General features: G+C 47.7%; 1 protein-coding gene across 1 annotated transcript; it reads right to left on the bottom strand.

Moving 5' to 3' along the window:
- Positions 1-1212: 1212 nt before the first annotated feature.
- Positions 1213-21556, bottom strand: GOLGA7 (golgin A7). Its single transcript, XM_053270159.1, has 6 exons — positions 21385-21556; positions 19420-19552; positions 10843-10995; positions 6064-6165; positions 5554-5617; positions 1213-2518 (listed from the first exon to the last, which is right to left on the bottom strand). Exons 2-5 carry the CDS (start codon positions 19528-19530, stop codon positions 5570-5572), a joined length of 414 nt encoding a protein of 137 aa, XP_053126134.1. The 5' UTR covers positions 19531-19552; positions 21385-21556; the 3' UTR covers positions 1213-2518; positions 5554-5569.
- Positions 21557-25341: the final 3785 nt, after the last annotated feature.

Below are 25341 nucleotides of genomic sequence, written 5' to 3'. Positions count from 1 at the left end.
AGTCCGACAATACTGAGCTAGGTAGACCAAGGGGCCTGACTCAGTATATGGCAGCTCCCTCGGTTCCTAATATCTGGGCCCCCAAGGTTGAAACCCTCCATGGACTCCTGTTCACAATCTGAAAAAATCTGCACCAGTTTCTCTTGCAGCGAGGATGGAAGGCTACAAGGCCTATTCCCATTTCTCCAGCAACATTGCAAGGGTCATGGCGCACCTCTCCCCAATTTGACCCGGGGACTGATGTGCTTCATCAGGACTGACCCTCGGCAGATTTTGCTGCGCTCAGCTACTGCCTGGGTAAATGATGCAACACAGTCAGGAGCTCTGCCTAGAATAGAACAGAAGCTGCTGCCCCCTACACAGGTCTCTGCACGTCAGCTTGTCAGGGGGAGCACCCCCACTCCTTAGCAAGCTCTTATGCAGCAGAGTCACACCACCCTTCATGTGTCTGCTGGAATGATTCTATGATCCCAGGTGCGCTGTGCAATGGAATTTTTGACTATGCATAGGAAGAACACAGGAAGCGGCCTTCGACTGAGTCAGACCCTTGGTCCATCTAGCTCAGAACTGTCTACACTGACTGGCAGCAGCTCTCCAAGGTTTCAGGCAGGGGTCATTCCCAGCCCTCCGCCAAGATGTTGCCAGGGATCGAACCTGGGGCCTGCTGCATGCAAAGCAGATGCTCTACCACTGAGAAGTTACTGGTTGCATTTTTGTACCACCTTTCTGCCTTGACCAAGGCACCCGAAGCAGTTTCCAATATTAATATGCATAAGATTTACAAAGCTGTGATGCCTCAGGGCATCAATGGTCTTTTTAGGAACCGAGGTCCCAGGTCAGTCTCTACAGGAGTGAATATTATGCCCTCCCCTAGCCTGGGCACTTCCTGTCTTGCCTTCCTCTCCGGGAACACTTGTTTCCCCAATTAGTACTTTGCATGTATGCATTTTTAGTCTTCTCCTTTCCCAAGAATGGAAGAGACACTGACTCCACAAAGGCTCGATGACCTTTGCCTGCCCATATCAAAGGGTATATTCATATTCAAGGATACCCTATTCAAGGATACCAGATCCACTCAGACCATTAGAGTCTGTAAAATATGTACAACAAACCTTTTATAAAAGTAATAAAACCAGAGGTTCTAACAGTGCACCCAGTTACTGATGTGTTCAGTCCTACTTTTGTCGAACACACACACTGCATTCAGGTCAGTGCTAGCAAATGACAAGCAGTTTATTTAAGAAAAAAACTACTAATCCATTAATATTTCTGGAAAAAACTGATTGTAGGGTGCAAAAGGCAAGAACACTGTTACAGATTAGAAAACCTTTAAAATATTAGAATACAGTTAAAATATTAAACAGACTTCTAGAGGGGAGGATAAAGAAACCAGCAAGGAGCAGAAACTGAAGACACATCCGTCTACAGAGCTTGATCCGCTGTTGGAATTTACTGTGATCACTCAAAAGTCAAATGTTCCATCTGTTTAGAAAAGTGGTCTCAACTGGTTAAATCTCTCTGGGCCCAGGAGAGAGGGACATTTCAAAAAGCAGAGCAACTCTTCCAACAGATCCTGAAGCTCACACACCAAAGAACTCATTGCGATTAAGTGAGAAGGAATTACACAGCAAGATATGAAGCCCACTTGATTCGGCTGAAGGTATTTACTTAAAAGTTTCCTGTTTTCACAAGCACTGTCAAGAGGAATGTTGATGCACGTGAAATACGACGTGAAGACAGCAGCGAGAAACCTGTCAGCAGTTTGCAGGAGGAAGACGACGATGACAAGAGACGAAGGCTCCATCGCAACCACAATTTCTAATCAAGTCACTGGCTTGCCCTAGAAGTTTTAATGCATAACAAACTGGGGAAATCATTTTATTACCTAGCTCACATATTCAACACTTTTAAAAGGGGGTTGAGAGCAGGGGTGGGTGGTGGTGGTGGTCACATTTATTGGTACAGCATCCATTTTGTCGTCACAAAATTCTGAATGTTGCGAGCAGTTTACTGGCTCCTTTCGAGTTTGGGGGAAAGATCTCCACGCCCCAGAGCCTACACCAACTCTTGGCGAAGGAGTAGAAATCAAACCCTTGGCAACAACAAATAATGCAAAGGGACTCTTAGACTCAAGAGGATGTGTGTCTTACGTCGCTTTTGGCAGGTGGAGGCGGGCCACGTGCCAATTCACACACATGGGTCCCGTTTTCAAGAACTCAGCCACCCAGGACACACCATTTGCCATTTTCTGGAAGGTGGACAGAAACGCTGCATCTGCCAAGGCACCGCACCACGACAACTGTACAACTTCCCCTTGGAAGCCAGCCACCTGGGCAACAGCATTGCTTAAGGCCTACCATGATGACACAAAATAGATACTGGCTGGCTCCGAGAGGAGCAGGATGTTGAGAAGTGAGTCCTTGTGGGAGATGGCACCCTGGATTTGGCGGTGGCAGAGAGGAATGGTGCTTACGGGAGAGGAAGTACAGGAAATTTCTGGAACAAAACAAGCTGGACCCTAGGAAGCAAAAGAGAGCTGTGAACAGATTTTAAAGAAACTGATGTGCACCTTTTAAAACACCTCTGTTCCACCCACTCAGAGAGCAGTCGAAAGGTGGCAGGCAATCAATTCCATGAAACTGATTGCCAGGAACTGACAAAAAGAAGTACTTCTTCACAGAAGGCATAATTAACCTATGGAATTATTTGATACAGGATATGGTGATGGACACCAGCTTGGCTTTAAGCAGGGCTCAGACAAATTCCTGGAGGATACGTCTAGCAAGGGCTACTAGTCCTGATGGCTAGAGGCCATCTCCAGGTTCAGAAGCAGGATGTCTCCGAGTACCAGTTCAAGGGAAGCAACCGCAGGGGCGCAGGCATGCCTTCATCTCCTGTTTGCATGGCTTGTTAACCCCTCCTGTTAACCCCTGCTAACTTGGCAAAGAGGCACCTTTTAACGTGGTGATTCTCTTTCTTTAGCAGGGGGAGAGTAACTGGCCCTCTCCACCCCCAGCACAATACCCCTCCAGTGACTGTTGCTGGTGTCTATCTTATGTTTCATTTTAGAATGTGAGCCCTTTGGGGACAGGGAGCCATCTTATTTATTTATTATTTCTCTGTGTAAACTGCCCTGAGACATTTTTGGAAGAGCGGTATAGAAAACGAATGAATGAATGAATCTCGTAGGCCACTGTGGGAAACAGCAGATAGGCCTCGGGCGGGATCCAGCAAGGCTGCTCTTATGCATTTGTTGTTCAAAGATACTTCCATCGGTGAGACTATTCTGCAAGCAAATGAACCTACCCCCTGCCACCGTTTTAAGCAGAGTTATCCTTAGCACTGACGGTGAAAATACAGAGCCAATCCCTCTCCGATTGTTCCATTGGAGAAAGAGGATTATGGGAAGCAGCAACAGTGAAGGGTACAGCTCTCGAGAGCTCACCGTGAGCGGCTGGCCCTCAAATGAAAGGATCCAAACCTTGGAAAGAACACTTCTAGCTTCTGCGCCCATCTGTGGCACTATCTGAGCAAAGTCCCAACAATCTCTTCAAATAACTGCAACAACTAAACTCTGCACTCTACTTGGTAACTGGAGTGGGTAGCTTCTTTTGGCGCTTTGCTAAATCATCACGAACCCCAACAAAATGACCCTTCCAATGCCTATGATCTACGGCAAATGGCATTGCCTGAGGTCTAATCCAGACAGGAAGGCACTGAAAAAGGAACTTCGGCACCCTGATTTATTGTTCCCCACCTGCACGCCCCACTGTGACGAAATGCCTAGGCCAGAGATCTCCACTCTTTCTCAAGAGGGGGCCACTCTGGCAAAAAACCTTCCATCCGAGAGTCATCTCCCGCTGTGCGGACCTCTACACAGCACCGTGCTTTTCGCAGTGCTGGGAGGGCCCTTTAAAACAGATGGAGCCCTCTCTTTAGAGCCCTAGGAGGAAAGCCCAGGGGAGGACTACACTTCCTGCCACTCTGGGCACAGCTTCCAAGATGGTGGAGGGGCTCCAAAGGGCTCAGTTTCCCTTAAAGGAGCCGCCCTCTCCGGCACTGGGTAAAGCGTAGCACTTCACAGCGGAAATGGTCGCCTTCGCATGGTGCCAGGGGGACTGCGCAGAGTATTCCGCTTTGGCCAAAGCTTCACACAGGCCCAATTCACAACTAGTCAAAGAGTTGCACTTGAGGTTGATGGGGGCCTTAAAGTAAAGAACACCAGCCTAGATGGTTGTGAAGACTTCTTAATGGTGGGAATAGGAGTGAAGCTGAGGGTGGGTCTTGGAGGACAGGGTGGGGTGGGGGCTTCTCCCAACTCCCCAGATTTCAAATATTGTGCTGACCAAAGATAAAATCTTCATGGTTCAAGCAATCTAGTTTCTAGGAACATAGGAAACTGCCATATACTGAGTCAGACCATTGGTCTATCGAGCTCAGTATTGTCTTCACAGACTGGCAGCAGCTTCTCCAAGGTTGCAGGCAGGAATCTCTCTCAGCCCTTTCTTGGAGATGCTGCCAGGGAGGGAACTTGGAACCTTCTGCTCTTCCCAGAGCGGCTCCATCCCCTGAGGGAATATCTTGCAGTGCTCACACATCAAGTCTCCCATTCAGATGCAACCAGGGCAGGCCCTGCTTAGCTATGGGGACAAGTCATGCTTGCTACCACAAGACCAGCTCTCCTCTCCTAGTCCACCTCTCTCCTGTACAGAAATTCCAGGGCTGGCCACCGAGAACGCAGTTGCTCTGCATGGGCAGAATCCCCACAGGACATTCTGATTAGCACTTGCAGCTGACAAATGAGTCATATTTTATGGATGGTGCCAAACCGATGTAGCAGCAAGAAGGCAGAGCGTGTGTGTGTGTGTGTGTGGGGGGTGCATTTCAGCTGTGAAAAACAAAAGCCATAGCTTGCTTTTCTCCTTTAGTGTGAATAGGTCTGCTGGACCCTTTAATCGGCCGGCTGCTCCAAGATCACTTAAGAAGTGTGCTAGCCGAAAGATTTTATCGTATTTGTACCCCACCCCAAGAGCCACCTAGTGGGGAAATGACCTGACGAGCAAGCCAGAGGCTGCCGGTTCGAACCCCCACTGGTATGTTTCCCAGCCTATGGGAAACGCCTCTGTCAGGTAGCAGCAATCTATGAAGATGCTGAAAGGCATCAGCACTGCATGGGAGGAGGCAATGGTCAACCCCTCCTATATTCTACCAAAGACAAGCTCTGTGGGCGCCAGGAGTCGACACCGACTCAATGGCATATTTTACTTTACATCACTCCAAACATCCATTCCTGGGCAGTTTGCAGCAATGTAAACAAATAAAAAAAGAAATTAAAACCACAAAACAATTTAAAACCACAAGTCTAGTTAAAAATCAGGGTGAATAAAGAAAGAGGGCAGGAAACGCAACCCCCATGGAACAGCCTTTGCCAGAGAACATCAGGGTTGGATGGGGCAGTTGACTAAGCAGTGTGTCAGATGGAAAGATAAAGGCGACTTTTCCTGGATGTGGAGAAGCAGGTGACGGACCCAGGATCTACGATCACAAGGTTACCTTGGACTTCATGGACTTATCTTCCACTGCTCACACCTCTGTCTTCATAAATGGTAATTTCAATCTACACAGCAGGATTAAGAAAACAGACTAGAGAAGAGGAAGTTAAAAGAGCAAGACGACAGAGCACGGGATCTTACAGAGCACATCTATTTTAAGGAGTCAATCTTTGCTTTCTAAGGGCCAGGTCATATTAATAGGAACATAGGCAGCTGTCACATACTGAGTCAGACCGTTGGTCCATTTAGCTCAGTACTGTCTACACTGACTGGCAGCAGCTCTCCAAGGTCTCAGGCAGGAGTCTCTCCCAGCGTATACCACTGAGCTATGGCCCCATCCCCGAAGGGGAATATTTTAGGGCACTCGCCTGTAGTCAAATATCCAAATGCAAAGCAGGGCAGGCTCTGCTTAGCAAAAGGGACAATTCATGCTTGCTATTACAAGACCAGCTCTCTGCCATGCTTCAGAGGGCAGAACAACAAAAGTGATCAACGTGACAGAAAAGGATACAACTCTTAACCCTCTCTCAATGGGATCGGTCAGGAGGAGGCCCTGTGGGGCGTAGATCTTCTCATTCTGTTCCTGAATATACTTGGTAATTTTCTTCAGAACCTAGAGCGGAGGTGGGGGGAAAGGGGACAGGCAAGATAATTCAACATTTGCATCAATTCCAATAACACCCCAACGGCAGTCAGTCATTTTAATAATGTTTTCAAGAAGCCAAATGCTTAAAAAAACCCCTTGTGTCCATCAAAGTATTTGCTCCCTTTATATATAGTTCAGAGAAACCGAGGCTGAAAGATAAACAACCAGACCAAAGCCTCCTCCACTCTCAGCAGTATGTAAACCCAATATTTTATATAGCTTGATCCAGCTAAGGATTCATTTTATGAAGTCAGTCAACTGCTTCAGGGCCTATTTACCGTTTCTTGCACTGCTGGAATTTAGACCGTTTTGAGGGCACAGACCAGTCTGTCTATGAAGCTTGTGCAGCTCGTTTTAAAAAGATGTATAGCAGAGAAGAGCCAGGCTTGTTCCTGGTTCAAAATCTTGATTGATTAATGAAGTGCTGTCAAGTCGGTGTCGACTCTTAGCGACCACATAGCTAGATTCTCTCCAGGATGATCTGACTTCATCTTGTCCTTTCAGGTCTCTCAGTGGTGCATTCATTGCTGTCGTAATTGTGTCCATCCACCTTGCTGCTGGTCGTCCTCTTCTTCTCTTTCCTTCCACTTTCCCCAGCATTACGGACAAGGGAGCTGGGTCTTCGTATGTGTCCAAAGTGTGATAGTTTGAGCCTGGTCATTTGTGCCTCAAGTGAAAATTCTGGATTGATTTGTTCCATGATTTGATTTGTTCTATGATCCTTGATGATCTTACCTCGCCCTTAACTCAACAGCTGGCTTTAGCGAAGCCACTAGCAACCAACCCATTCAGCTTCAGTCCCTCATCTCCAACATGGAGATAATAATAATGGCTAACGTTGCAGATTGCTGGCTAGGTTACCACGATCGCAGATGTGGAGGGCTTGGAATGTTTATCGTAAACACATTGCCATGATTTATATTCTTCAGCTAAGAAGTGAAGCTTATCTGCAGCTATTAGAATGAGATTTAAGAAACCCTTGGAACTCTCAGCGATATTGAAACCCGATTATTTTATACTGCTTGATCCAGCTAAGGATTCATTTTATGAAGTCAGTCAGGTGCTTCAGGGCCTATTTACAGCCAATGCCAGTGGAAAGTCTGAAAGGTTCTTCTTTACAGGTGAGCAGACCAAGCTTATTCAGATAGCTTGCTGCACAGAAGATTTATCATTCTGCTCTGAAGTGTTAGTAAAAGGTTCTATTCATATAAAGGGGAGAAAGCAGCAGACACAGATGTGGTCTCTGGAAAGTGCGTTTTCACTCCAAATCAGGAATGGCAGATTTTAAAAGCCATCTTGGCTATCTACTTGCTAGGATCTAAATACTTCCAGTCTCCTCTCTCTGAAATTTAGAGTTATAATTGCACTTGTGTGTGTCTTGAAGGCAGCAAGGAGCTGGCAACATCCCCAGACTGTGCAGCTCAGGACCACGAGCCTAATGCGGGAAGCGTATCGTGTTGATTTACAAGGAAGTGAAGATCTCCGTTACTGTCTGGCCAGCCAACTTCTAGAAAGCTTTTACAAGGCTAGGAAAGTGGTCTTGAAAAGAGGAATTCCCTCTCTCTTGATATAAGAGCCTTCAATAAAGTCAGCATTGGACCAAAAAGCCAACTGGAAGGTTAGGGCGTGTCTGTCAATGCACTGTGGAATGGAAGGAAGTTTCTGCTAGCACTCAGTCATCCTGGGAAGGGCAATTTCTTTGCCATATGTACGTGGACGATGAGTGGAACCACAAAGCGCCTTACTCTAGGTCAGGGGTAGGCAACGCTGGCCCTCCAGCAGTTGCTGAACTACAACTCCCATCATCCCCAGCAACACTGTTGCCTACCCTTGACCTAGGAAGTCGTAGTGTGCAGCTTCCACAGCCCAGCCGTGTGCTAACAGGCCAGCTCTGTGGCAGTAGCACAGATGGATTTCTGGTCCACAGGCTCACCACAGGCACATTTCACAAAGTGCTCCAGGAGAGCTGATCTTGTGGTAAAGGTAAAGCGTGCCGTTGAGTCAGTGTCAACTCCTGGCGACCACAGCGCCCCGTGGTTGTCTTTGGTGGAATACAGGAGGGGTTGACTATTGCCTCCTCCTGTGCAGTGTGAGATGATGCCTTTCAGCATCTTCCTATATCGCAGCTGCCTGATATAGGTGTTTCCCATAGTGGGAAACATACCAGTGGGGATTCAAGCTGGCAACCTCTGGCTTGCTAGTCAAGTCATTTCCCGCTGCACCATTAGGTGGCTGGTCTTCGGGTAGCAAGCATGAATTATCCCCTTTGCTAAGCAGGGTCTGCCCTGGTTGCATTTGAATACGAGACTATATGTGAACACTGTAAGAAATTCCCCTTAGGGGATGGGGCTGCTCTGGGAAGAGCAGAAGGTTCCAAGTTCCCTCCCTGGCATCTCCAAGACAGGGCTGAGAGAGATTCCTGCTTGCAACCTTGGAGAAGCCGCTGCCAGTCTGTGTAGACAATACTGAGCTAGACGGACCAAAGGTCTGACTCGGTATATGGCAGCTTCCTATGTTCCTACTTTAGCCACGAGGAGGACAACAACATGCTGGTGGTAATTTATTTATGTGGGTAGTTTATTCAGTTGTTGATGCCCTTCCTTCTCTGAAGTTTTCAAGTTGTAGCTGGACAGGGTTACTGCCAGTTGATACTTTCAAGGCGTGGCACATCCTCTTTTAGAGCACAGGACTGGGACAGAAAAGGCACAGCTGTTCCTTTCCAGTTCTATTAACAAGACCCCTGCTAACTGAGCAAAGAAGCACTTTTTAAAGTGGCAATCCTGTTCTATTTAGCAGGGGGACAGCAACTGGCCCTATCCCTCCGGTGGCTGCTGCTGGTGTTTATTTTCCTACCTAAACCATTTTGAGTATGTTTGCTGAATAATTTACAAAGCTAGGCAATGGGTCAGGGCTCAGTTTCAGTGTATGAATCTGGGATGTTTAACAAAACAAAACACAATCAGATTAGGAGTTGGGGAACGTTCCACTTCATGCCGTCCATCAGACAACCCATTCCTCGACAACAGACACTGCACATGATTAATGCCACACTCGCTCCCGGGAAACTAGTACATTGATGGAACGCTTGCCCAACAAAAGATTTCCTCCAAATAGCAGAACAGTTGGCAGGAAGATGGGTTCGATCCTCTCTGAGACGTTAAGTTCCTATGCACAGCGCACGTATCTGTCTGGAAGTACTACTACTACTACAACAAATATTTTATATACTGCTCTTCAACCAACGTTCTCAAAGCAGTTTACATAGAAAAACAAATAATACATAACTGTCACTTTTCTTCTCCCATTGCTAAGCAAGTTCCCGGCACATTCAAGACAATTCTACAGCTTTCTGTTACTTTCCTTGCCATTACACATAGTGCTGCCAAGTTCTGTACGGCTGCGGTCGGCTTCCATAGAAGGATGATAGGCTGTGAGCCCCCTTCATCTGATTCTTGATGACTGTGGATTGACCTTTCACTTGCCCACACCTCCATAACTATTGTTTTATTGCATTGTACTGCATTTCATTGTTTTTCCTTCCTCCCCCACTTTTTATTGCTTTTTATAATTTTAAATCTGGACTTTTACAATTTTATACTCCCCTTTTTATTTTTTTCTGGGCATTTCTATAATAGAAACTGTATTATATTTTATCTCTTTTAGCTTTAGTAATTTTAGGTTTTTAGCTTATTTGGTTTTAACGAATATATTCTATCTATTTTACTTTTCAAAATGCAATCATTCTAAGTTTTAGCCTTTTGATGATATGTACTAATAGGTATTTTAACTTGCCTTTTAAAACTGCAATCATCCTTAATTTTAGATTTGTCAAGATATGTACCATCGTATCATCATAACAACATCACATAACATGTAATTTTTAACCTGTATCAATTTTATGCTGGTCTCTGATTGTAATAAAGGATTTATTATTATTATTATTATTATTATTATTATTATTATTATTATTATTATTCATAAATAAGATGGTCCCCTGTTCCCAAAGGGCTCACAATCTAAAGAGAAACATAAGGTTGACACCAGCAACAGCCACTGGAGGGATGTTGTGCTGGGGTTGGATAGGGCCAGTTGCTCTCCTTCGGCTAAACACAGCAGAATCACCACTTTAAAAAGTGCCTCTTTGCTCAGTTAGCAGGGGTTAACTTTGCTCAGCAGGGAATAACTCAGTCACATGAGCCCCGATCTGGAGTCTTAAGAGGCCCAGCCCAAATGCAAGCTTATTATTGGGGCCAATTCCTACTGATGCCAAAGAGAGACAAGAACGAAGAGGCCATCAGGAAGCTAGACAGAAAAGCTTATTCTTCGGCTCACGAGGGAAGCAGGCAGCCCAGACCTCTCTGGGTTGCAATCTGTGTTCCCTGTAATGGGGATTCCAAGATGTCATTAACTATAACTCCCAGAATCCCCAGCCAAAGGCCCAGCGGAGGCAACGGCCGGGAGTTGCAATCCATACCTAGGAATCCTCGTTCCAAGGAACACTGGTTGCAATACTGTATATCTGCTAATATTTAAGGTAGCTCAGGACTCTCCCTTTGCTGGAAGAAACCAACAAGGCTCCTTCCTGCCCTTGGCACCAACATACCTTTAATCTTTAATACCATGATCTGTTCTGTACCAACATACCTTTTCATAATGTGTCTCCATGCATAAGAATATAGTGTAGGCAGTCAAGCAGGCCAGACACCCTTCGAGGTAAGACTGGCTCCCCAGCTTCTCTGCTTCTGCATAAAGGTTGTTTAGAGTTCGCACTGTCTCTTCAAACTGCTGCCTGTCCACCTGGAAAAAAGGCAGTAGGTCAGCCAAGGTCACGTAGTCTGGCTTACGTAGCCGCCTCCAGGACAGTGTTCCCTCGAAGGCGTGCGCTCACACGCTTTTGGATGTCTGCTCAGTTAATTTTAGATCCCGCTCAGGCTGAATCAGGACCGTCCCACTCTGAATGCAGGTGCACGCACATTGCCTTGATACTGTCACCCAGAACAGAACTCAATCTGCACACAGATGGGGAAAAGAGAGAGAGCGAACACTGCTCCAGGATGCACTCACTGACCGCTTACTGTGAGCTGGGGAGGTGGATGGGTGAAACGCATGTTGCTGGCACCATCTCTTTCAAAACAAACAGGCGCTTATAATATAGAGACCTACATTAAACGTTTCAGAAGAAGTATCCAAACAGAATACGATTCGACTCAGAAAAGCATTGCAAAGTTGCCTTTGAGAACTAATCAGCTGCCACCAACATTCTGCTGTATGGCCATCTACTGCATTTCATGGCCTGGGGGTCAGGAGCAGCCCCCACAAACCTAAAGTGTGGCTTCCTAGTTGTGAGGCAAAATACTCTGCGTAGCCCCCATGGAACCGCATGGTCCGCTCCCACAGCACGGTGCTGTGATTTGCCCAGCATCAGTGGGCTTTCTTTACCTCCAGCACCATCTCGGGAGGTGCTGGGAACCCTGGGAAGTGTAGTCCTTCCCACTGCTATCCCCATAGAGCACTAGAGGGAAAGGTTGGGGAGGACTACATTTCCCAGCACTCTGTGCACGCCTTCCAAGAGGGCGCTGGGGCTCGAGAGAGAGCTTAAGGATGCTCACCTCCTGCTTCACAGTGTAGGGGGAAATGCAGCATGGCAAGGTCAGGAAAGGTTGTGCCGTCAAGTTGGTGTCGACTCCCGGCACCCACAGAGCCCTGTGCTTGTCTATGGTGGAATACAGGAGGGGTTTGCCATTGCCTCCTCCTGAGCAAAGTCATCTTAAGTGGCGCAGCGGGGAAATACTTGACTGACAAGCAGAAGGTTGCGGTTCGAATATCCGCTGGTACTATATTGGGCAGCAGCAATATAGGAAGATGTTGAAAGGCACCATCTCATACTGCACGGGAGGAGGCAATGGGAAACCCCTCCTGTATTCTACCAAAGACAACCACAGGGCTCTGTGGGCGCCAGGAGTCGAAATCGACTCGATGGCACACTTTTTACCTCCCTCGCAGTATCAGATGATGCCTTTCAGCATCTTCCTATATTGCTGCTGCCCGATATAGGTGTTCCCCATAGTCTGAGAAATAAAACCAGCAGGGATTTGAACCGTCACCCTCCTGCTCTAGGCAGGTTACTTCTCTGCTGCGCCATGAGGCGGATCGCAAGGAGGTCTGCACAGTGGGAAATTGCAATTGCTGCTCAATGGAGTTGCTTATTAGAACGTTAAGGGGTGTGTGTGTAATTATGTTTGCAACATGCATGATCATTTATTTGCTCCTTCAGTTAGAAAAGAAGCCATTGCACTGAAGTTTGCCAAGTACGAATTGGCCAGTAGTAGAAGCATGAAGACATGAGTGGTCTCTGAGAAGCACCAGATCCCAACAGCTGGTGGCAACTGCACGGTGTGGCAACAAAGGCTTCATTATTCCCACAGCAATGGAAGAAGACGCTACTGCCGGATCTAGGGAGAGTGTGCCCTGTGCTTCAGCTAGCCGGAGACTTTTAGAGAAAGGGGAACACAACACTGTGCACTCTAAGGCGTGCGCATGTGTGTGTGGTCACACAGTTTCTGATGTCCACTGTTCATTTTAGATCCCGCTCAGGTTGAATCCGGAAGGCCTCACTCTGAATGCACATGCACACACACTTCCTTGATACTGCCACCCAGAACAAAACTCATTCCGCACACATGTCGTAAATAGCTGGGAGTACCCAGCTCACTTCTCACCTTGGCCACATACTCACTGGCAGCCCTGGAAAGTCACTTGTCTGGCCTCCCACCCCTCTGCAATTTGAGGACAGAGGCAAAACATGCCTACTTTAAAGGATCCTTGGAAGGATGACCGCAACCATATATACAAAACTTTGAACAACTGAAATGCATTACAGAAAGGCCAAATATTGCTATTATGCCTGTAGCACAGGGGTGGGCAAATGAGGCCCTCCAGCTGTTACATAGGAACATAAGAAGCTGCCATATACTGAGTCAGACCATTGGTCTATCTAGCTCAGTATTGTCTTCACAGACTGGCAGCGGCTTCTCCAAGGTTGCAGGCTGGAATCTCTCTCAGCCCTAGCTTGGAGATGCCAGAGAAGGACCTTGGAGCCTAGATGCTCTTCCTAGAGTGGCTCCATCCCCTGAGGGGAATATCTTGCAGTGCTCACACATCAAGTCTCCCATTCAGATGCAACCAGGGCAGACCCTGCTTAGCTAAGGGGACAAGTCATGCTTGCTACCACAAGACCAGCTCTCCCATCAACCCCTGCCACAATTTATTGCCCACTTTAGCATCAATTCTCAGTCTTCATCTAATGGAATCCTCTAAACCCAAGTATGTGTGATTGAAATAAATGCAGATTTTCCTCCTCAAATATACTTTACAAAATGCAAGGCAGGCAGGTTCTTGCCTCAAGGGTAGTGCTCCCTGGAGCAGGGAATCCCAGATGTTGTGGACTACAACATCTTAGTCTCCCTGCTACAAGGAACACTGCCCTGGAAACAGGGGCCTGCCTGCTATGAACTTCATAAAATACTACAGGTCACATCCAGACTTGTCAGTCATGACTAAACACCATTAAAATCAACTAGACAAGCCAGTAATGCAGGGTTTCTCAAACTTGGATCCCCAGATTATGTTGGACTACAACTTCCATCACCCCCTGCCACAATGGCCCTCAACCATTGTGGCAGGGGATGATAAGCAATAATAGATGATACCATTGACCATGGTATCCTGCAGGGTTGCTAGTAGGAGGTGGGATTGGGTGGCACAGTTTTACCGTGGTTTCGTTCCTGCCTCTCTGGCAGATTCCAGATGCTGTCACTTGGAGACTGTTGCTCTTAAAAATGAGAGCTAAAGTGTGGTGTTCCACAGGGCTCCATACTGTCTCCAATGCTCTTTAACATCTATATGAAACCGCTGGGAGAGATCGTCAAGAAGTTTGGTCTGGGATGCTATCAATATGCTGATGACACCCAAATCTATTTTTCCATACCAACTTCATCAGGAAATGGCATGATCCCCTTAAGTACCTGGCTGGAGGCGATATTGGGCTGGATGAGGGATAACAGGCTGAAGTCGAATCCAAACAAGACGGAGGTTCTGTCTGTAGGGGGTTAGGTTCCAAGAGATGGTTTAGATCTGCCTGTTCTAGATGGGGTTACACTACCCCTAGAGGATCAGGTTCATAGTCTGGGAGTGCTCCTGGATCCCAAACTCTCCCTGGTCTCTCAGGTTGAGGCAGTGGCTAAGAGTGCTTTTTATCAGCTTTGGCTGATACGCCAGATACATCCATTTCTGGAGATAAGTAATGGTGGTACATATGCTGGTAACCTCTAGGCTCGACTACTGTAATGCACTCTACATGGGGCTGCCTTTGTACATAGTTTGGAAAACTACAATTGGTACAGAAAGCAGCAGCCAGATTGGTCTCTGGGTTTACCCGAAGGGACCATATAACACCGATTCTAAAATAACTGCACGGGCTGCCAATATGTTTCCGAATGAAATACAAAGTGCTGCTTCTTACCTATTAAGCCCTTAATGGCTTAGGTCCAGAGTACTTAGGTCCAGAGTCGTGAACCCAGTCGCCTATTAAGACCATTTGGAGAGGTCCGGTTACAGTTGCCGCCAACTCGGGACCGGGCCTTCTCTGTGGCTGCCCCAGGGCTTTGGAACGCACTCTCTGCTGAAATAAGAGCATCTCCTTCTCTCTTTGTTTTTAGGAGGACCCTGATTGACATATCTATTTTCGCAGGCCTTCAACTGAGTCTAAACTTTTAAATTTTAATGTGTTTTTATCTATTTTTATCTTTTTATGAATTTTAATGTTTTATTATATTTTGTTTTAATTCTGTACACCGCCTTGAGATTTTTATACTAGGCGGCATATAAATTCAACCAATCAATCAATAGTCTAACATCTGGGGACCGAAGCTTGAGAAACCCTGCATTACTAACGTAAACCTCATTAATTTCAACAGAACTTAGTCATGCGTAAGGTAGTCTAGATGCTGCCTGTCGTTAATATATAACAATGTGTATTGCGTGTACTACATGTGTAATGATGTGCACTTAATACATATGCACTCCTGCCTGATTGTCATTTTGTGTTAAAAGGTTTCAGTGTTCTTCACAGTCACTTAAAGCAACAGGCAAAAGATACCCACAGTTTTAAGGCAACTTCTACTCCCAGGATTTAATAGCATTCAGAAATGATTTCAATACTTTCTACCTCCAAGGAACTCTTTCCACATTAATTTGTCCATCAAGAAACTCCTGCATTCGAGGCATATTCTAGGGCACATTCTGTCTACCTGGGGCACTGGCCAGACGTGTTGGACTGGACCATCACCTGGCATCACTCAAGAGGACGCCCTCAGCCACACCCAACACTTCCTGCTGACACACAGAGAGACAGGGAAAAGCTTCTCATCCACAGAACCACATTCTCCCCACCAAGAATTCATCCATCACATTTATAAGCTAGAATGTAGTGCAGAAGACCGTTCTGTTTTGATGTCCCTGCTGTTAGTGGTCCAACAGAGAGCTGTACTGCCTAATACTACTACTACTAGTAATAGTAGTAGTAATAGTAATAGGCACCCTAGGTGCAATTCCAAAACACCTTGAAGAGGACCTCCACACCACAGGGGGCACAGAAATCACTACCAGCCAATTACAAAAAGCAACTTTACTGGGAACAGCCTATATTCTGTGACGATATCCATAATAATAACAGCAACAACACTGATAATAAAATTCAGCCATCCCAGGTCCTTGGGAAGGACTCGATGTCTGAATAAAACAAACCAGTCAATAACAGCTGTCTGACTGTGTAAACAACAACAATAATGATAATATTTCTATACCACCCTTCTAAAAATGGCTCAGGGTGGTTTACATAGAGAAATAATAAATAAACAAGATGCATCCCTGTCTCCAAAGGGCTCACAATCTAAAAAGAAACATAAAATAGATACCAGCAACAGTCACTGGAGGGGTACTGTGCTGGGGGTAGATAGGGCCAGTTACTCTCCCCCTGCTAAATAAAGAGAATCAGCACGTTAAAAGGTGCCTCTTTGCCCAGTTAGCAGAAAGCCTTAGAATGGCTTCATTGCCATGTACCCACTGATGAAAAATGGATACGGCTTTACCTTGGAGGCTTTCGTGCACCTGCAATACCTTCTCTTACAATCTGCAGCAGACCCAAATGCTGAATCAGAAGCTGCATCCCGACCAGTGTTCTCTCTCATTTTTCCCCCGGAGTGAATGTGTGGAGTGAATTTTGTTCTTGGGTGGCAGTATCAAGGCAGTGTGTGTGCACATGTGCATTCAGAATGGGACCTTCCCGATTCAGCCTGAGAGGGATCTAAAATTAACTGAGCAGACATTAAAAAAACTTGTCTGCGCAGGCTGATCCCGACAATTGTCAATACAACCAGAATAGAATCTCCTCGGGCCTGAAAGCAATTGCTCCTGCTTTAGTCAGCTTCTGTAATGAAGACACGCCTGTGCAGGAGTGACACCAGAAACACTCAGCTACTTTTAATTACCAAGGCCTCAGCATTCGGCAGGATCGACCAGTTTAACATACATATGAACAGGAAGGCGAGAGCCACGAGGCTGTGAAAAGATACTCAAGAACTCAACGCTCATTTGGTATCTCAAGTTAGTTTCTATAGTAGCAGCTTATATACAAGGGAGGGTGACTAACCCTAAGTAGTCAATAACAGCCACCAAATGTATTGGCAGTTACTTGAGCCAAATCCTGCCCACAGGAGTTTGCAAACTGGCAATGCCTTTTTCCTCAACAGGATCTGCTGCTTTCTCAAAGGGGATCAGAAAGATTTCCAACAACAGATTTAAAATAGAGATAAATAGATAGATAGGATACAATATATTATAATATTAGAGAAGAAAGCTGGTCTTGTGGTAGTAAGCATGACTTGTCCCTTAGCCAAGCAGGGTGCACCCTGGTTGCATCTGAATGGGAGACTTGATATGTGAGCACTGCAAGATATTCCCCTCAGGGGATGGAGCCGCTCTGGGAAGAACAGAAGGTTCCAAGTTCCCTCCCTGGCAGCATCTCCATGATAGGGCTGAGAGAGATTCCTGTCTGCAACCTTGGAGGAGCTGCTGGCAGTCTGTGAAGACAATACTGAGCTAGATAGACCAATGGTCTGACTCAGTATATGGCAGCTTCCTATGTTCCTAACCTCAATTTAAATGAACTATGGGTATGCAGAACATGGACTGTTCCCTACTAAAGTAACATATAAGAGTCACAATGGTTTTTTTAAAAAAGTTCAAGGCCCACAAGCACAGTGCAAAGATGCAGGTTAAGAATATGCACATTCATCTGGCATTAGAGAGCACTGCTACTGACTCTTATCATTAAAAGACAACACAATAATTGTAAGTGAAAAGGCAATCTATCTGCTTTGGAACTGAATGCCATTCAAGTTTTTCTTCTCTCATCAAATTTGGTGGAGGAAAGAGGAAGCCAGCACATCTGTACAGCCTCTGGGCTCTTCAAGAGTCCCAGATCTTGGTCATCCCACAGATTGAATTTTTTTTGCCTGCCTATAAGAGCCTGCACCCCACCAGAAATGGACTTTTTTTTTTTTTTGCTGTCCTGTTGGTTACGTGGATTGCACCATTATGAGTACTTGACTTTGCAGATTCACAGCATGACTCCACAGCCCTCTGGCTATCATGCACTGAAATGTGAAATTGCTAGATAATCATTTCAGTACACTGACTTTCCATAATGTCAAGTTATCAAGCATATCAGAACTGAAACCTTCTCATCTCTCCTCTTAGTTTTGCCATACAGACTGTTTTAATATTACCAGATCGAAGGAAAACAGAATACATTTTCCTTTAAACACGGGCACATGTATAGCCACAAAACTGGTAGACCACAGAACTGAGCTGACTGGATTTCACATTTCAGAATGGTTTGCAGTTAACGTGTGTCATTTAGGAGCTGGTGGTCTTACCTTACAAAGTTAAAACAATTTAAGCATGGAAATCAAGGATATGCTTCATAAAAGCAACCAACAGTAACAGCACTCTCTCTCTCCTCTACATAACCAGCTAGGCTCTTAAACACCAGCTAAAACCTAAGGTAGAAGTATTTCCATAGGGAAGGGCTTGACAAATCCCAGGGACCCCTGAGTTCAGGAGCCACCCCCACTTTGCTTCAAGTTGTACCCCAAAAGGCACTTGACAAAAAAAGCTTGCAACAGCCAAGTAGAACTTTCAGAGAAGGAACAAATAACTCAGTACATGCCTCACACCCATCTTCCATCTCTGACACTCCCAGGTGAAACCCTGGATAGCGTGTGTGTCAGTCACTCTCCCACTGTAGAGGAGAGCTGGTCTTGTGGTAGCAAGTGTGACTTGTCCCCTTAGCTAAGCAGGGTCTGCCCTGGTTGCATTTGAATGGGAGACTAGAAGTGTGAGCACTGGAAGATATTCCCCTCAGGGGATGGAGCCGCTGCTCTGGGAAGAGCAGAAGGTTCCAAGTTCCCTGCCTGGCAGCATCTCCAAGACAGGGCTGAGAGAGAGATTCCTGACTGCAGCCTTGGAGAAGCTGCTGCCAGTCTGTGAAGACAATACTGAGGTAGACAGACCAATGGTCTGGCTCAGTATATGGCAGCTTCCTAGGTTGCAGAATGTCATCCCTCCAGCTGTTACCAAACTACAGTCTCCATCACCCCCAGCCACAGTGGCCAGTAGTCGGGGATGATGGGAGTAGTAGTCCAACATACGAAGTCAGACCATTGGTCCACTTCGCTCAGTACTGTCTACACTGACTGACAGTGGCTCTCCAGGGTTTCAGGTCGGAGGGAGTTTCTCCCAGAGCTTTCTGGAGATGCCAAGCACTGATTCTGGATACAAAGTAGAGGCTCTTCCACTGAGCTATGGCCTCATTTCCCAAGGGCTCTTATAGTGCTCACATGTAGTCGCCAATGCAATGCAAACCAAGGCAAGCCCTGCTTAGCAAAGACGACAAAACACACCAGCTCCAACAAGCCCTCCACCTGCAGTCCTGCTGTAGACGATACTGACAGGTGAACCAGTGATCAGCAGAAGGCAGCTTCATGTGTTGGAGCAAAGTGCAATACTATGGCAAGCGCATCAGATACTTCTGAGCAGCTCAGCTCTCCCCTCATTGTGCCAGATAATCAGGCGCAAAGATGAAAGCAAACGAGGGCTTACCCGGTTCTCCAGCTCTGGAGGGAACTTGGTCTGAAACTGGCACCGGGTGCCGCTGCTGTAGTCCCGCTGGACAAAGACCTTGCTGGCGACAGGTGGCTGCTGCGGCCTCATCTCGCAGCTTGATCTGGCCAGTCTGGGGGTGGGGTGGGGGAATGGAACACACAGACACATGGCTGGGTTTTGACATGCACTCTATCTCACCCCACAATCTAGGGCTCATTTCTTCCCATCACAGCCCACCAAACCTGACTTCCTAATAGAGTTCCCTCTAACAGGGATTCCCACATGTTGTTGATGACAACTCCCAGAATCCCCAGCTGCCGTGGCTTTTGCTTGGGGATTCTGGGAGTTGTCGTCAACAACATCTGGGACTCCCTGTTAGAGGGAGCACCGGCTAGAACTCCCATAAGAGATGTGCACGAATCAAGATTCATGCACCGATTCAAAGCTCAGTCCAGGCACCTTTAAAGGTGAGGAGAACAGGTCCATACTTGCTTCTCCGCCTCTTGCCGCAGCTTCCTGCTGCAGCGCGCGCATGCATGGTGGCCATTTATGTGTCCAGGATGCTGGCCACACAAAATGTCTGCTGCAAGTGTGCGGAGGCCATGTGTGTGCCACCATGGCCATGCAAGGGATGCTGGCGGGGTTTGTGTGTGTGTGGCCCTGCCCACCTCACTTTTTAAAAGGTGCCCAGGCTAAGCTTTGAATCAGTGAATGGATCTGGATTCATGCACATCCCTAACTACAAGGAACCCCAGCTTCAAGGGCCTTTGGCTGGGGAGGGTGGGAGTTGTAGTCAACAGTAGGGATGTGCACGAACTGGCGCTCAGCTGGTTCAGCGGTCAGTGCGTGTGCACATGAACAGCGCTGGCGGGGGAAATGTGGCGGAGGAAGGGATGAACACCCTCCCTGCTCCTCAAAGGTAAACCTCCCTCCCCGCCGCCAAACCAGCCTGAACTCCGGACCTCCAAACCAGTTTGTAGACAAAAGCCATTGCAGCTGGGGAATCTGGGAATTGTAGCCAACAACATCTGGGAATCCCTGTTAGAGGGAACAATGCCCACAACCCCAAAATATCTCCCCATTACATTGCCACCAGTCACCCCCTAAACCTGCCATTTCAAACTGTCCTTTTCTCTCTCCCTCTGCTTCAAATGGTCTCTCCCCACAACCCAAACTGCAAGAGAAAGAGTGACTGAGATTCTGTCCCCAGTTCAAGTCCCATGGGGTGGGGTGGGGGCACCGTAGGCAAGCTGCTCAGCTTAAGCCACCCCATGGGCCTACGTAGGGCAGGGAGTCATGGCCAGGGCCAGGTGAAAGTGTTTAATGGGACTGTGGCATCCCAGGGCAGGGGTAAGCACAATCTTGGCTCTCCAGATGTGGGACTTCAGCTCCCATCAACCACCATAATCTGCGGCCAGGGGTAATGGGAGCTGTAGTCCAACAACATCCAGAGCAGGGCTGAGCAAACTTGGCCCTCCAGCCATTTAGGGGTGTGTGTGTGTGACGGGAGCTGTAGTCCAACAACAGCTGGAGGGCAAAGGCAGCCTGACTCTGCCTACACCCTCGTGCTCCCCCCCCACGCCCCCCCAACCAGTGTTCCCTCTGTGTTCAGGGATTCCCAGATCTTGTTGACTACAGCTCCCAGCATGCCCAGTTGCCATGGCTCTTGCTTGCGGATTCTGGGAGTTGTAGTCCACAACATCTGGGACTCTCTCTTAGATGGAACATTGTGCCTGACCCAGCCCTAAACCCTCCTCTTCCCCCCACGGCCCCAACTCAAGCTGCCCCCTAACCCTTATAAGACACCCCAAATATTCGCCCCCTCCCCAACCCAGCCCATTCCTCATTAAAAGAAACACAATTCCGGCTGCCTCCCCATCCCAACCCCGCACCTTTGGAGGGGCCAGCCCTCCTGAGCCCCACAGCCGCCGCCCCCCAATCGCCCCCCTCGGTCTCCCTTACGGGCAGAGCCGGAGCTCCTCCTCCGCCACCGCCGCCTCCTCGACTTCCAGCTTCTGTCGCGCCCGCTCAGCGCCTTCACTTACGGCTGCCGCAAAACCCTCGCCCCCTCCTCCTCTCCCCGCCGCACGGAAGGCGCCTCAGCAGCCGTTGAGCGCCGGCGCATGCGCCATTCCAGAAAAAAGGAGAGAAGGAGGACAGAGGCGAAGAAGAACGTAAAGAAACTTGGGGAAGATGCGCGCAGGCGCATAAGGGAGTTTGCGCGCTAGCGCATGCGCCAAGGCTCCCCCTACTTGTTCTTTCTCCCGTCTCGCCGCTTCCTGCCTCGTCTCTGCTTGGGGGAGAGCGAGCGCCCCCTATCGGGAAAAAGCGGAAGTGGCTGGCATGGCCGCTGGCATCCTCCTAAGTGTATTTAGCTGGGAGCTGCCCCGTTGAATTCAGTGGGATTGCTTGTTTCAAGGAAAAGTCAATGCATGTATTCGGTCTGCAGGGGGTCAGTCCTGTGCGGGCTTCTCTGGGAGCACCAATGGGCCTAAAATGCCTATTATTATGGTGCTGCAGTCCTATGCAGACTTACCTGGGCATAAACAATATGGCAGGCAGGGGTTCTTTCTCCCCCTTGAGTCCCCCACTCCCCAGGTGTGGGGTAGGCCGTTGCAGCTGGGGATAATGGGAGTTGTAATATTTGGGGACCAGGGTGTAGCTATAATTGAACAGGGGTGGGGAACAGAGCATGTCCCTGGGTCTCTGAGCAAGCGGGGAGTAGGGATGGGCATGAAACGCGCATGCGCAGAAGCCGTGTGTGCCGCTGGTGTGCGCGCTGATATGCCAGACATGATATGAGTGCCAGGGCAGCAGGTAACCCCTGCTAACTGAGCAGAGATACCTTTTCAAAGTGGTGATTCTCTCATTTAGCAGGGGGAGAGCGACTGACCTTATCCAACCCCAGCAGCACAGCATCCCTCCAGTGGCTGTTGCTGGTATCTGCCTTATGTGTCTTTTTAGATTGTGAGCCCTATGGGGACAGGGGACCATCTTACTTATGTATTACTTTATTTTTCTATGTAAACTGCTTTGAGAACTTTGGTTGAAAACTGGTATATAAATATTCGTAGTAGTAGTAGTAGTACACCGGAACATAGGAAGCTGCTATATACTGAGTCAGGCCATTGGTCCATCGTGCTCAGTATTGTCTTCACAGACTGGCAGCAGCTTCTCCAAGGTTGCAGACAGGAATCTCTCTCGGCCCTATCTTGGAGATGCTTCCAGGGAAGGAACCTTCTGCTCTCCCCAGAGCGGCTCCATCCCCTGAGGGGAATCTCTTCCAGGGCTCACACTTCTAGTCTCCCATTCATATGCAAACAGAGTGGACCCTGCTTAGCTAAGGGGAGAAGTCATGCTTGCTACCACAAGAGCAGCTCCTCCTCTCTCCTCCAGTATGGACCTGCTCTCCATGTTAAAGGGGATGTGGGATGTCCCCCTGTTTTAAAGGGATGTGGCATGATTCAGATTCTGAATTGCGTTTCGTGCACATCTCTGGCTCGGAGCGTGGGCTCACTCTTTGCTCTTCCCAGCAAAGATCCCAGGGCTGGAGTAACGAAGACGAGTGGCCCATTGTCACTTTTTGTCTCAGGGGGTCCCACTCTGACCTGCTATGCCCCTGTTGTTGGTAACCCTTGCTGTAGGTATTTGCTCTGGGTAAGCATTCATATGATTACAGGAACATAGGAAGCTGCCATATACTGAGTCAGACCATTGGTCCACCTAGCTCAGTATTGTCTACCCAGACTGGCAGCGGCTTCTCCAAGGTTGCAGGCAGGAACCTCTCCCAGCCCTATCTTGGAGATGCTGCCAGGGAGGGAACTTGGGACCTTCTGCATGCAGATGCTCTTCCCAGAGCGGCCCCATCCCCTCAGGGGAAGCTCTTACAGTGCTCACATCAGGGGTGTAGCAAGGTTGGAGTGGGCCCAGAGACAAGATTTTAAAATGCCCCCCCCCAAGCTCCGCTCATGAAGTAAAGAAATCTTAAATGAGGCTGAATAGTGGTAACAAAAAGCATAGTAACATGTGTATATATAGAAACCTATGTGCCACAATAGAACATCATCCTAAATTATTTTTTTAAAGGTTTTGTAAATTGTGGACGATGCAAGTCATTTGATGGTACTAGAGAAAGACATGCTGTTCTGGTAGCTCCAGGTCGTAATACTCACATCAATTTCAGAGGATGAATACAACTGAAGGAAGCCCGGGCGGGTGCGCAGCTGGGGGAGTCAGTCATGTGACTTGCCTCTGGGGTGGGACCCCCAAGGCAGTGGGCCCCCAGACAACTGTCTCCCCTTGCCCTATTATAGTTACGCCCCTGGCTCACATGGAGTCTCCCATCTAAATGCAAACCAAGGCATACCCTGCTTAGCAAAGAAGACAATTCATGCTTGCCACCACAAGGCCAGCTTCAGTCCTGTGCAGGCTTATGTGGGAGTATGAAATGTCAGTTTTGCTTTAGAGGGCGGGACAAGGGCCAACCGGTTGACTTTACAAGAGGGAAGCAGATTCAGGCTAGACATTAGGGGGATGGTTGGACAGTGGAACAGTCTGCCTCATGCAGTGGCGTGCTCTCCTTCACTGGAGGTTTTTAAACACCCATCTGCCAGGGATGCAGTAACAGATTCCTTCACTAGCCACAGTCACTGGAGAGTGGTTGTCCTGGGCGGAATAGGGACAGTTGTCCTCCCCCTGCTTTACAGGAGAGCACCCTCACTTGAAAGGTGCCTCACAGCCCAGTTAGTGAGAGTGAGACAAAATGCCAAGCCAGATAGACCTTGATATGGACCAGGAAGGCATTTCTTGTGTTCGATCCCAGATTTGGGCCATCTTTTGCTCTCTTGTGGGTGCCAGCTTTAGATCGAGCTGTGAATGCTCCATTCAGACTAAAGCCTTTGTTGGTTTCAAGCAGGAAAGTGTGTGATTGGAACAAAAGGCTTTAAAACCTAATTCCCTTCAGGCTGTTTGTATCCAGTATTTGCCCGATTTCTGTTTTTAGCCAGGAAGCTTTTCACACGGGGCTTTTGAAGCCCTTTAACTCACATCTCCTCCGGAATGTGGCATTCACATATCTGCCAGATTTACCCCAAACTCCCTGCGAGCTATCAGGGAGCAGTTCACACACAATTCAGGTTTTTCACTGTGCGTTAGAATGTAGCCTGATTTATATCCGGGTTTTTAAAAATCCACTATTTGTGTTGGGTTTTTTGGACAACTTCGTTCACAGTAAAGCTTCCGCATAAACTTGTGGTAAAACCTGCCGTGCGTAAAAACCTCAGCTGGAACCTGTTCATGTTTTTGCAATAAAAACCCTGTTCAGCTGCACTACTGTGAACCAGTGCATTTGTGTGTATTTGTTTTATCTCAAGGCTGGAAGTTAATATTCAGATTCCACTGCCGTCAAGACTGCTCAGTTGCAGCTTTACAAAGACTGTAAGCCAGGGTTCTCACAGGGGATCCCCAGATGTTGTTCGACTACAACTCTCAGCATCGCCTGCCACAATGGCAAGAGATTATAGGAGCTGTAATCCAACAACATCTGGGGACCCCATTTTGCGTTCCCCTGGCATACAGCAAGAGCAGGATTATACCAAGGGCTGTGCCTTTTCTCCATATCTATGAATTACTACTACTAATTATATACCACGTGGTTTACAAAGATCCTAAAGTGGTTCACATATAGAAAAAAAGAAAGATGAATCCTTTCCCCAAAGGACTCACAGTCTTAAAAAAGAAAAGATAAGATAAGAGAGGCAACAGCCACAGGAGGGCTGCATTGTTCCCTCTTAGAGGGGTTCCCAGATGTTGTTGACTACAACTCCCAGAATCCCCAGCTGCATGGCTTTTGCTTGGAGATTATGGGAGTTGTAATCAACTGGGAATCCCTCTTAGTGGGAACACTGGAGGGATGCTGTG

This window comes from Hemicordylus capensis, chromosome 8 (genome assembly GCF_027244095.1).
Source record: "Hemicordylus capensis ecotype Gifberg chromosome 8, rHemCap1.1.pri, whole genome shotgun sequence".
Classification (NCBI taxonomy): Eukaryota; Metazoa; Chordata; class Lepidosauria; order Squamata; family Cordylidae; genus Hemicordylus; species Hemicordylus capensis.
This window is presented reverse-complemented; position numbering and strand designations above follow the sequence as displayed.